General features: G+C 36.0%; 1 protein-coding gene across 4 annotated transcripts in view; it reads right to left on the reverse strand.

The window, feature by feature from the left end:
- The window catches only part of wun (wunen), a 59,771-nt gene that overhangs the window by 12,675 nt on the left and 32,984 nt on the right, over positions 1–14,112 (reverse strand). For all 4 annotated transcript variants that reach the window (XR_013058263.1, XR_013058262.1, XM_033333720.2 and 1 more), the window contains exons 5-6: positions 3,611–3,668; positions 1,151–1,327 (exon numbers count right to left, since the gene is read on the reverse strand). Coding sequence is in view for 2 of the 4 variants with exons in the window: in XM_033333720.2 (XP_033189611.1) it covers positions 1,151–1,327; positions 3,611–3,668 (235 nt within the window). In the remaining 2 variants the exon portion in view is untranslated. The remainder of the gene's footprint in view (positions 1–1,150; positions 1,328–3,610; positions 3,669–14,112) is intronic.

The following is a 14,112-nucleotide window of genomic DNA, read 5'->3' on the forward strand; positions in this document are numbered from 1 at the left end:
GGCCACTATCGATCAACTGGGTAAATTGAAAAGCGAAAGAAAGCGACGATGTCACTTGTCTTTGAAATTTACCAAACGCTATTTTTCAAGTTTGTCCGCGAACTTGCGGAAGTACTCTTTCTTTTCTTTTCTTTTCTTGTTTTGTTTCTCTTCGTTTTTGAATTGGACGTTAATCGTGCAGGTGAAATTGAGGAAATTGACAGAAAATAGAGTCGATCAATTTTGCTTCTGGGAGGCTCGCATATGTCACATACATACAGGGTGGTTGGTAACTGGTGGTACAAGCGGAAAGGGGGTGATTCTGCGCGAAAAAAGAAGTCGAAAATATAGAATAACAATTTTTCGTTCGAGGCTTTGTTTTCGAGAAAATTGACTTTGAATTTTGGCTCGGTACGCCTGCACTTTATCGCGTCTCGTTATAACGGATCTCACTGTAGATCGTTGTCTCGATGGAAAAATTAAAAACAAAATTTGTATTCTATATTTTCGACTTCTTTTTTCGCCTAGAATCACCCCCTTTCCGCTTGTACCATCAGTTACCAACCACCCTGTAGATCACACGGCTGCAAACACGATAATCCACGATTTGTTCATTTTCTAGCACGTGATATCATACAACGAAATAAATCACATTTTATGTTTTACACAGGGAAGCTGTTTTAAATTTCGATGTTCGATATCGATCGATCTTCTATTACCAAAATTGTCTCTATATTTGATTTTGGATTGTTAAACGTACATTTTCGCATCCTCTTCGAAACGATCAAAATATTGCTGGTCGTAATATAACAACGTTAAAACGTAAAACGTTCTTTTCGTTTCCAATTATACCGCGTTAAAATTATCTGCCTCCTAATCGCGAAGCGACGTTAAAATAGAAAAATCAACGGATACGTATTCGCGTTTCTCTGCAGTGGTTTTCGCGCACAGGCTGACCCAGTGAAATTTCCCTCGAATAAATAGAATGCAGATGAATTAGAGCTGCATCGTATGTACGCAGATCGTCTCGGTATTGCCGATTAGTTTCCACGAGCGAATACGGCCAACGGAGGTCGTAAAAGTTCGAACTCGATACATCGTATATTTCATATTCACGATCGCGTGTAATTTATGATCGCACAATGGGATAGTTAAGGAGAATAATACTCACCACGACTAGTGCCACGATGGTACCAAGGGTCGAGCCGGCCAGAACATCGCTCCAGTGATGTTTATAATCAGAAACTCGTGACAATGCCGTGAACCAGGCCATAAGTATACACAGAAGTTGCAGGAAGTGTTTCAACAGCTTGCTACCCTTCCATGTCATCCTTAATTGTAAGTACAGCTATAGAACACCATAGAAACAAAACAAACATAGAGAAATTGCACACACACCATCGAAAGAGTTATTATGGAAATGGAACGTTTTTTGTCCTCGTAACGTGGTATTGTCAACGCTGTAAAAAAGCAGAGAAAGTAAAAGGTGTGTGCGATGCAATCTGCGAGATAAAGGCGGAGCACAGTAGGTTGGCGATGATGAAACGTGGTTTTTCGAAAGTGTGAAATTAGCCAATCGTGTGTCACGCGTACGTCGATCTTTTCAGCAGCGAATTTAACTCTACCGTCAGTCTCGTATTTTCGTATCTCAATTTTCCTCTTCGGTTCCAAGCTAATTACAATGGAAAAAGATGTTCGACGTTGTAAGAAAATATCTAACGGGAGATGACGCGCGTCCAGTGCCAAGAAATTCCACGGTAAAACTGTTAGTTTTTTCGTTCGGTTTTCCGTTAGTCGAAGGTACCGATCGTCGGGATATTTGTGTAAACTTTTTCTAAATCTGAATCTGAGAAATACGTTACAAAGGCTGTTGGAAGTATGAATTTAACACTTGACAAGAGAGAATATCGTGTAAATTTACGTACAAATGTTAGGACATGTGAATGATTGTTCAAATAATGTCGATTTGTAGATGGAATTTACAAGATTGTTGATTTTCGATCGTTGATCTTGCGAAAGAGGAAAAAGCTGGAAAGTACCATCGATCAAACGATAGTTCGCACGATGTTGATCCGTGAATGGAATTCACGAGACTGTTGATTTTCGATTGTTGATCTTGCAGAGAAAAGCTGGAAAGTGGCATCGACGGAAACGTCTCGAAAGAGATTATTGGGAATATTTCAGGATAAACAACGTTGTATGGTTATTCGTCGCTGCAAATAAAGAGAGTGAAGAGGATAGACGATTGGATGCTGCATAAACGACGGACAGCAGTTGAAACGAGCGGTGACAGTAGCGTCGTTATTCTCAAAAAAGAAACACAACGAACTGAAAATAATTGTCGATTTTCCGCTTACCACTCGTCATTTATATTCATGTATTCGTAATTATTTTCGAACTTTTGTCGATCTATTATCATATAAATTGTTTTCGAGTAAAAAAATCGTAAGAACGCCGGAAAGATAAAAATATATAGAATTCTATTTAACGAAAATTACGATAGCTTCGAATTATATCTTTAAATTATGTAAATTGCAGCTTCTTCGTAAAACAATTATCGTTAGTTAACGGTCGATACCAAGTGACCATCGATATACATAATCATTTGGTTAAATTCTCGTAAAAGTAATTGAAAAATTACAGGCACGTTAACGTAATAATAAACGTTCTGTATGCCAATGATGTTGAAATTAAAAAGGGAATAAATATGCACAAAGACGTCATATAAGGTGGATTTTTTACGCACGTTACGTAATGCTTGATATCATAATGATACACGCGTGTAAAGAAATAACAAAAGTAGTCATTTACACACTTACGTTATGGTACTCATTTATTTCTCTGAGTTCTTCGCTTCAGATATAGAGAACGACACAAACGTTAAATAAGCATTTCATAATTTTGCTCATGACAAAGTAAAAGAATCTTATATCATACCCTATAACTTGCAACCAGCTTGGAAAGTAAACGCTGAACGTAATTAACAAGAATGTGAATTTTATTCGCTCCATCTGTTTAAATACGATTTTTAATTTCAATCGATGGTTTCTGTCGTGTATATTTTGTATTTAAAGAAATTTAAAGAATTTGATAAGCGTTAAATCTCATCCGTTATCTGTTTAATTGACAATTAATACGAATCACGGAACAGATAGTACAAGATAAGAATAATATTTTAGATCGATAATGTACATAACGATATTTTCACTGCGTGAAACTAACGTTGCAAGCAAAACACGAAACTTTGGTCAAAATAAAACTACGCGTACTATTTTCTTTTTCCAAACACATAACGTTTAATGAAAATAATTCTACGTTTTAATTTACGAGAATTTACATATCTAACGAGTACGCGTAATTATAAAAATCATCAAGCACCATAATGTAAAAAATCACAGTGAGCTTGGGATCGACTCTTTTTACTTCCAACTTAGAAAATAACAGAAAATGAGTAATTACCATTCGACTTTGAGAAAGAAGATAAAAATTCCAAACCATTAAGCAGATATCCCGTTGCTGCCATTCAAATTTCTCATCGTAGAAAAAATAAAAAAATGAATCGATAACGGAATCAGGCGATCGTACATAATCATAAATTCGAAGAAAAGATGAACGAAAAGGAGGAACTTACCGCGAGGTAGATCATCGTGTAGGCCGAGAATGACGAGTGTCCTGAGGGAAAGGATAATCTGAAACGATCAACGTTATAAATTATACCGTGTCAAATAAATTTCATACGTTGTTCCTATCAAAATTTTTCTTTGCTCAAAGAAAAGCTATAGAAAAACTGTACTACTCATAAATAGATCGCGGATATTCCTGCAGCTTTACATTTGTATAAACACATATTTCTATGAATTTACTGTACTCCGCATATTTATACACAGACTTTCGTACACTATGTACATTCCACGAAGTTCTGTACATTGAAGTTTCCCATAAAAAAATTTTTCTTTGCTCAAAGAAAAACTACAGAAAAACTGTACTACTCATAAATAGATCGCGGATGTTCCTGCAGCTTTATATATTTATAAACACATATTTCTGTGAATTTGCTCCGCATATTTATACACAGACTTTCGTGCAATTACGTACATTCCACGAAGTTGTGTATATTGAAATTTCCCATAAAAACTGCATAAACATTAGCAGTGTGCTCGCGAGGTATATTAATATGTTTGACCAATTAATTAAAAGACAAGAAAGGATTGATAAGTTTGTATTTTTAATATTATTAATCGATCCTTAACAGAAAGCACGTTGTTGATTATAATATAATACATCAATTCTGAGAATATATATAATAAAAATGCCCAATACGATAGAAATAAGGAAAAGATTGAAAAGTTCGCGGAAGTTAGTATGACGTGGATTTAGTCTAACAAAGATCGCGTTATTGGTCACAATATAATACGCCAATTTTATAAATACGATATATCGATAGCCAAGATAATAAAAACACAAAAAGAGTCTAACCAAGCCAGTACACTCATTTGCTGATGAGATCCATTTATTATTTAATTACCAAATTTATCATTGGAGCGCGGATATTTAGGCGAATTAAAATTCCTTTTAAAGAAATTCAAGGTAAATAGAAATTCGTTTCATTGTCCAAATATCATAACGGCTACTGTTATACGCATTGTGCGCGCTCTTGTACCTTTAAATTTCGCACAAATGCATAAAAATTCGCGGTCTATGTTATCACAATTACTTGCAGAACGCGTTGTAATACTCCGATACGTTCAACCAGCCAAGTTTCTACAAAGAAAGGATGGAGAAGTTCGCGGAACCTTAAGCGATGGCAATTGAATCGAAAAGAGGTTACAAGCCAGTTATTATGCTTATAATATAATACATCAATTTTATAAATATAATACAGCGACACATGTACAACAAAAGCAGAAGAAGAGCCTGCTGTTCCAGGCAGTACACGCGTTTGGTAATAGGACCCTATTAATTTTATCAGGATTAATTCCAGGGCGTGTTCCGTGGCGATTACAATCGAGCAACGCGTACCCCGAAGCGTGGATCGTAAAGATTCGGCGGAAGATGTTCCGATGGGAGTACCGAGACGAACAGCAGGATAAAAGAGAAAGAGAAAGAGAGGATGAAAGAGGAAGAGAAAGAAGGCAGGGGCTGGGCGAACTCAGGCTTCTATCTGTAAGAGTAATTGGCCATCAAAAAACTGCACCTTTAATCGGACATTATCTACCCTTTCCCTCTATTTATCTTTCTCTCCTTTATTTTCTCTTTTCTGCGTCGGCGCCGCGGCAATATTTGCCAAGCTCGACTTTTTAGTCCCTTTTAATGCGTGCTCGTGGGCTGTTTCGTTCCGGTCGATTGTTTGAATAAGTAATTATTCGGGGAAACTGCTTTCCCCTGCTCTCTTTCTTTTATTCTTCGATTAAGATGCGTATCCGTCGTGGAAACTAATTTACCTGCTGATAATTGCAGCGTTTATTAGCCACTTCAGATTACTGGAAGATAAACAGGAGTGGAGATCAGGGAGCTATCCGTAGTGAGCATTTTATCGCTTTATTCTGCTGGTCACGCGGTATATAAAATGTAATCCCTTTTAATACCGTGTGTTTTGAATAATCATGTAAATAGAAGGAAGACAGTATTACACGTAATAGCTTCTAAACTGGAAGAAGAATCTTAAGTAGAATAGACATTTATAGTCGGACAACGACGCGTGTTCCTCCGGATGTTCACTGTCGCGGATAAGATCGAAAGCTTTCCGTCAATTTGTCATCAGAATGTAAGATCTGTTTATAAAAGAAACTTTTATCTTTACTTCTCTACCGTTGATTTCTGCCGTAGTAAAGCGCAGAGTACAAATTGAGATTATACAATCTGATTCGAATCTAATCCAAACAATTTCAATCACCTGCGAACCGACAGTGTCAGTGGAGAAATAAAATACGCGGAGTAAAATACGCGCGAAAAAGAGAAACAAAATAAATATACGATATAGATAGGAATATACAAAAATAAACACGATAAAACGTATTACTACCGGGTGTCAAAAGTGATAAGAAGTTGTTGAATAACCTTGATATTTAAGGCACTGGCAGCAAACTCAACAAAGCCTGCTATCTTCCAAACATATTCGACGCTAACAAACGAGACAGTTCCAAACGTAATAACATAATGGTTTCTAAAAAACTGGCATCCTAACCGACACCGAATTAAGGCAATTCGCAGAAGGCACGATGAGCACGAGGCTAAGCGTGGTAGAAGTACTATAGTCCGGAAGATGAGGAAACGCTGGTCCCCTTTGGTTGAACGAGCCGGAGGGTGGGACGTATGAATGAATTCTCTGTCAGCCTTTTATCGTCGATTCTTCAAATCTTTCTATACATAAAACTGTCCCAGCACACGCAAAGGGCGGATGAACCGTGATACACTTCGGTGCGTCTACACTGTCGGTCAAAAGTTAGGGATCACCTGTTTCGAGGTTGCAACTACCTCGTTGGTTTCCATCCACGAACGAATCGACAGAAATTGTCAGAAATAATTATCAGTAGAAATATTACCGGATTGATAATCCTAACAGCGAACATTATTCTTTTTACGTTCGTAAGATAAAGAAATATTTTGTAATTCAACTTTGACTAGAAGATCGTTGATCGACTAAAGTAGACCAAAAGGTTATCGATTAAATGAACGATAAGCGCAAACAATAATCCATTCTCGTTTTTTAATCCATTGTCGTGTTTATGCGCGTTGTTCTTTGTGTCCCAGTTCTTTCGTTGTCAGCATATTTTATAGGTCAAGATAAGGAAAAAAATGCCATATAAGTATATGTCATTGAAAACGTTGTTAAAGAGTTGCAGTAAAAAAAAAAAAAAATAAAGAACGACGTACGAAATGAGCGATACCGAACGTGCATTGCCGCCGCACAAAGTACGAATAGATCAGGGACATTTACATATAGTAATAATCTCAAGGTATCATAATACTTGTACGACTTCAACTTCAACGCAGTAAACGAGAACTGCGAAGAATAACAAATTCAATCTTTTGCCGCTGTCACTCTTGTATTGACAGGAATGGTAATCATTTTGAAATGGAGTTGTAGCTGGATCTATAGAAGAAGTATTGAACATAATGCTTCGTGACTACTACTGTATGTAAATATGCCTGATCTATTCTTATCTCGTGCCGTAGCACGTTCGTTACCGCTCATTTCGTATACCGCTTTTCCTTCTTTTTTTTTTGTATTATATCTCCTTAACAATGCTACCAATGACATTTATTTTACATATTTTATTTTTACATTTTGTATCTTGACTCGTCGTCTTGTCTTGTCCTGTGGAATATAGCGACAACGTTTGATCGGAAAAAATTGGGACATTCTGTATAAAACTATCCAAACAATACAGGTTTCCGCTATTGAACAATTGAACGTATCATTGTTTGTTGTACTATCATTGTTTGAAATTGTATATTTCATGGATGGATAAATGTAGATTTTAGGAAAAACCACGTAATTTACGAAAGGAGCGTAATATAACGTAAAGATATAACGCGCTGTAATGTAACGTAATACAGGGTGGTTGGGGGATACAAGCGGAAAGCGGGTGATTCTACGCGAAAAAATAAGTCGAAAATATAGAATAACAATTTTTCGTTCGAGGCTTTGTCTTCGAGAAAATCGACTTTGAATTTTGGCTCGGTACGCCTGCACTTTATCGCGTCTCGTTATAACGGATCTCACTGTAGATCGTTGTCTCGATTGACGTTATTTTTTTAATTTTTTAAATTTTTATTCTACATTTTCGACTTCTTTTTTCGCGTAGAATCACCCCCTTTGCGCTTGTGCCACCAGTTACCAACCACCCTGTATAATGCGAGGACTAACGATACTGTCGAATAATTTCAATTTATAAAATAAATTTAATAATTGATAAAAAGATAATCTTTCTCAGCTACTAGAGAAAAGACTCGCTGCCAAGATCACGTTACACGAGTCCTTATTTTCGAGCTACTTGATGCCTAACTTTTGAACGAAAGTGTATAGCAAAGCGGCTACCGGTAAAGAAAGGTCCGTTCTTTCTCCTGTGCGCGCGATAACGAGCTCCTACAATTTCCTCGAGGTACAAGAACATGAAAGAAGAAAGGAGGAAGAGAGTATAATTTCTGATTGTGGGCTTAATAATGGGCCTCTGGAATAATCTCCTCCTCCGTTGGTTGGTTCGTTTAGTTACGCCTTGCAGTTCGATCCTTTTCGATCGAACGGGGTTACCCGGAACCGGAAATTACGCTATTCAGCCTCCATTATCTCCGTCATTTAGTTTTTCTAACGTGTCGACAATCACCGTTTTATATCGAAGAACGCGTATAGTTCGCTTTAATTACTGCGAATCGTGTCGTTATACCAAGTTAGTGGATTTGTGACGATGGGATATTTCTGATTGCGATATCATATTGATTAAATATCGCTCGTATCGAATAAAAGTATCAATAAATATCGATAAGCCGATAATAAATTAATAAACCTCCTCGCTTAATTTATTTGCACGTTAAGTTTTAATGGGAAAAACGATATTTATTCTCTGTTACGGTCTCTATAATTCTATAGTATGGACATGCCTGTATATATATATATATATATATATATATATGTTTATGCTGCATACTTATCATTGACATTTTGATATTATGCATCGACTTTCACGCATAATTATATATGGCAAATTATTATACAAAGTGGTTATGTATCAACTTTCACGCGTAATCGTATAACGTTGCGCGTTATTTGTGAATGCGTTAAAAATACTGCCAGTTCCGGTAAAAATGCTAATGAAAATTACGTGTCATTATCCTGTTTTATGCGTCCGGTATAATTCTAGCAACATAAACAGATCATGATATTAATATTCATGCCACCTTGCCTTTTTATGGAGCTGCCAGGCGTTATAAAAGTTTGTAATTATAACTGCGGGCTTGATACAATTTATTAAATCCTGTTAAATATTCAAAAGAAAAGGAAAGAAAGTGGCGAAACGCGTGATTCAAATGTTTATTAAGAACGTTAAAGCGGAACACCTTGGCCGAGCATAAACGCGAAATCTTTATCAAAAGCTCAAACTAATCGCAACTGTCTCTTGCGTTGTAAGTCGAACACTTTTGCGCTCGAATGTTTCTTTTTCCATTTTTCCTTGAAAATTAGCGCAACGATTCTCTGCGATCGAATAACTCATTCCACGCTGATTACAAGATGATCATTCTTGCAACAAGTTGTTTCTTCCCTGTCAAACGATTTATTCGAATAAAATGAAACACAATTAAAATTCTTTTCATTTTTCCGTTTCGTTAAAAAGGATTACAATACGAAATCATTCAAACGTAAATTGTGAATTCAATGTCAATACCAATCGAATTATTTTTATTAAAATACTCGATAAGGGCAAAAGCCCTTTTTATTTTTATTGTCCAATTCTGACAGTCTACGATATAATATAACGATCATAGTCAGAAACAAGGCGTCATTTTATTCAATTATTCTAATAAATGAAATAACGATGAAGTATACCGAAAAGCGATATTCGGAAAGGGGACCCATAATTACACGTTGAAAACCGGAAGCTTCCAGCCGAACGCATACTCCCTTCCTGTTCTTTAAATCGGCAAGCAAAGAATTACACGCTTCCAGAAAATTATACGCTACCTACAAGCTTCTACAATCGAAGAATTATACTCCAAAATTATAGAGTGCGTCGACTGTATAGCGACCTCCGCCTAACCGTAGATAAATCACTCTTGTTAAAAGCTGGACGTGTTTTGACAAATGGATCGATTTCGGCAGAATCGATTTTAGACCTACAGCGAAAGAACAGAAGAAGAATTGTCAATTTATATCGGCTGTTTTGGAACTACGAGTCGTTGAAGTGTAATAGAAGTAGCGATGGGTGTAAGCATCTCAAAAAGTATGTAGCATCGAACATTAACCGATTAAATTTCAATCACGTACATTAGAGATATTTTAAAATTATAGAACAATTTTTACAGCATAGACAGTTTTACAATTATAAAACAACGATTTAAAGCTTTAGCTTGAACGCGATTATTTCTTACGGAATTTTTGAATATTTAGCTCTTAGAATTCCTGAATAGTCGAGTCTTTGAATTTTTTAGTAAAACACTAGGAAACGTGGATTTGTCTAATGTGAAAATAAGAAAAAGTATCAGAGGAGGAACATTACCTGGAAGATATTTCACTATTTATGATGTGACTTCCTGCTTGAAATTACAAAAAGAAAAAAAAAACACTTGGAAGAAAAATTGGATATGTCGTTTGTGTAATAAATTGCAAAATATTTCTCGGAACGTAAGGAAACATCAAAATGCTTTATTATCTCGACGCGTTGAATTTTTATTGATTCTTTCGTTAATAACATAATTCGCATGCAAACAACGTTGGCTCGTGTAATTAATATGCAAGCGCTTGTCTATATGTGAAGACGGTAGTACCACGATCAATTACAGCCTAGCAAAAGACGTCAATGTCAATCAGCTATAATATTCGTGGCAAAAGTCTACGTTTGCGTCAGGGACTACTAGCTTTAGCCCTTTCATCGCTACAAAACCGTATGTGAATTAGAAGTATGTTCGCTTTGATTCAACGACCTAAATACATACATTATTGGACTAAAAAGAACTTACATACAACTATTGCCAACTACAATTCGCGCAATTCATGTTACTTCGTACGAAGAAACGTATGCCATCCGTGCCAAAATGTATTGATGAATTACGAGAAAATGGGAATAAGGAAAGTACTGTTCGAGGATAGAATCAAATGTCAGTAGCTGAAATTTACAGTTAACGATTGGAAGCATTACAAATACCATTAACACTACCGGTAGAACTTTTACAATTTTATTTGAAAATTCAATGACGTAATGACTTCCGCAATGATAACTAAAAAGAATAATATAATGAATTTTATTTTGTTTTTCATGTATTCAAACTGAAAATAATGTATCAAGGCTACTTATACTAATATCAGTGAAAATGACTGGTACTTGACAAAGTGTAAAAGGGTCTATTTTATTGTCTGATTTTAACATTAGAACTATCATACCAGTCAAGTTAACTGGTTTTACAATTTTATTTGAAAATTCCTACTTCATGTTATATTTTTTATTTTCACGATGATGTAATGACTTTCGCAGCGATAACTAAAAGAATAATATAATGAATTTTATTTTGTTTGTTATGTATTCAAACTGAAAACAATTTTGTATCAAGGCTACTTATAACAATACCAGTGAAAATGACTGGTACTTGACAAAGTGTAAAAGGGTCTATTTTATTGTCTGATTTTAACACTAGAACTATCATACCAGTCAAGTTAACTGGTTTTACAATTTTATTTGAAAATTCCTACTTCATGTTATATTTTTTATTTTCACGATGATGTAATGACTTTCGCAGCGATAACTAAAAGAATAATATAATGAATTTTATTTTGTTTGTTATGTATTGAAACTGAAAATAATTTTGTATCAAGGCTACTTATACCAATACCAGTGAAAATGACCGGTACTTGACAAAGTGTAAAAAGGTCCTGCAATCTGTTTATCGAACCACAATTAACCAGTTTCCTCGTTTCGTACAATTTGCCACACGTTTTTAAAATTTGTACTGGTTATCGTTCGATATGACGATATCAGTTATCAGGAAAATTGCGGATCGATCGCTAGATCGCTAGATGCTAACGCTAGAAATACCACACCAGTTAAAACGACTGGTTCTACAATTTTAGAAATGTGTCAACCTTCGTTTAGAGATAATGGTCCCAGATGGATTAATAATACGAAAAATGCACTACGTAACATGGAGTTCCTTCTGTAAAAAGGTAATAAATCAATAAATATACAAATATTCTATTATTACGTATTTTTAAAGGCCAGTCATTTTCACTGGTTGTGGTAGAAATAGCTTCGTGTTAACTATCGGTAGTTCTAGTTAATACAAAAACAATGGATAGTTCTAGTTCTAGAAAACAATGTACAATATGTTATTGATATATGATTTACTACACTATATATTGTATATATTTAAATAATAAAATAAAAATGGTAAGATGAAATTTTAGATAATATAGTAATGAATACCATACAAAGATTTTTACTTTTACAGTTACATGAATAAATTACATAAATAATACTAAAAACATTGCATATATATTAACGCGTATTAAGTGTACAAGCGAATAACGAATAATTTTTCAGTACAAGTTATTATTTAAAAGTGTTTCACACAACAAGTTCCACCACGGTAAAAATGTTGTGCTTTTTAGCTTTTGCTTCCAATAGCCAGGGCACTGACAAAGGAGAACGTACTGTGAAATTGCTACGTGACAACGCCAGACCACACACTGATTCTACGACGGAAGACATCACGAGGAGTTTCGTTTGAGACACGTCTCGCAGCTGTCAGTTTATTCACTAGACATTACACGATTCCCGATTACTACGTACTTGTTCCGATCGATTCAACGCACCTTTATCCGATACATCTTTTCAATTATAGATACAGAAATCACTTGACGATTGGATCTTGTCCAAAGACACAGCATCTTTTCACGGTGAAATCCGTCACTTGCCTGAAACATGGCTTAAAGTTCTAGAAAGCAACGACGAATAATACTTTAACCTTCCGCCAGCGATATGGGTCGCTGAGTTGCAGGTGAAACTTTCATTGTCTAATTTCTCCGAAACGAAGGTGTCGGACTTTGTGATTTCCACGCCTGAAACAGCTTACACCTGCCAGGCTTTCACCGCCCAAATATTATTGTTTACTTCGTTGAATCCGATTCAGAATTTTAATTCTGAAATTTCCAAGGTAAAGTGAGCATTGTGCGCTATTCAACGACTCGTATTGTCTGTCTTTTGGTACGTGAATTTGTTTATATATTTTATTTCTATTCATTGGTTTTCCGTCCCCTTTTTGCAGTTATTCATGCCGAGGATTCGAACTCGCGACGCGTCGTCTTCAGTTCTGGGCCTTAACGAGCGTAGCTGGCTGCCTATTCATTTTATGTATCTTCTAACTTCTTTGCAATTGTAATAAATTATTGTTTGCGATTTTTCAATTGATCTTTATAAATCGTTATCAATTTTGATAATTGCATGAATAAATAATCTACCCAAAAATCCCGGAAACTCGGGTCTCAGAATAATTGTACTTTCCAAAGGATTTGCAAATTTCTTCATACTTTTTCGAAAAATCGTACATGTATAAAACCCCAGAATAATTTCTTTAGATCACGTTTATCACGAAACTTCTTACCTCCAAGCGAATTCCTATTTTTTCATAACTCTCCGTTAGATCTTCGCTTTTATCGCAAAAAGTTTTAAACATTTGGCTGGAGCACCGCTTGCATAGTAAATTAGGAACTATAATACGTACCCCGGAACTTGTTCAGATTTCTCTAAAACTCAAAAAAAAAAAAAATTGTCGCTATATCTTCATTCTTTCTTTTATTTTTACAAACTTTCAGCTTCACTGAGAAATTATTCACTCGTACACCTAACAAATACGACACTACTCAAGAAACGACGTAATCGAACTTTCGCGGATCTCTGGAAAGGAAAAGGTTGAAAGTTACTCGACTGAAATAAATCTCTGGAAAGAAATCGTCGACCTAACAATGGATAAAGAGTCAGGGGGTGAAAAATTCGAATAAAAACGCTTAATGGGAAATGTAGCATTGTTGTCAACGCGACAATGACTAAGGTGCGTTCAGGGTAATTGTTGCGTGTAACAGTGTTTCCGTTGCGGGTCGAATAGGGCCCGGTGGGTCATGATTCGGATCGAATCCCGTGCATGCGAATCGCCAGTGGGTACAAGGCCCCTGCTCATTGTCATTTGCCGCCACCAGAGTGGTCCTTTTTGCTCGTATCCGTTGAAACCGGCCTTCGAGCCACTGGCTCCGGCAAAAAGCCCGACGAAATTCCGTTGCGATTGAACCATACGCGCATACAAACTCACAGACAGGCACGCACAGGCAAATAATAATGTCTAGCCGATCGAATACGTTCTGGCCAGGGATCAAAGTGATTATCGAAGCAACGAGCCAGCAAAGAGAAGAGCAAATAGCAGGCAATGACTTCG

The sequence above is a fragment of the Bombus vancouverensis genome, chromosome 4, assembly GCF_051014615.1.
Source record: "Bombus vancouverensis nearcticus chromosome 4, iyBomVanc1_principal, whole genome shotgun sequence".
NCBI classification, from domain to species: domain Eukaryota; kingdom Metazoa; phylum Arthropoda; class Insecta; order Hymenoptera; family Apidae; genus Bombus; species Bombus vancouverensis.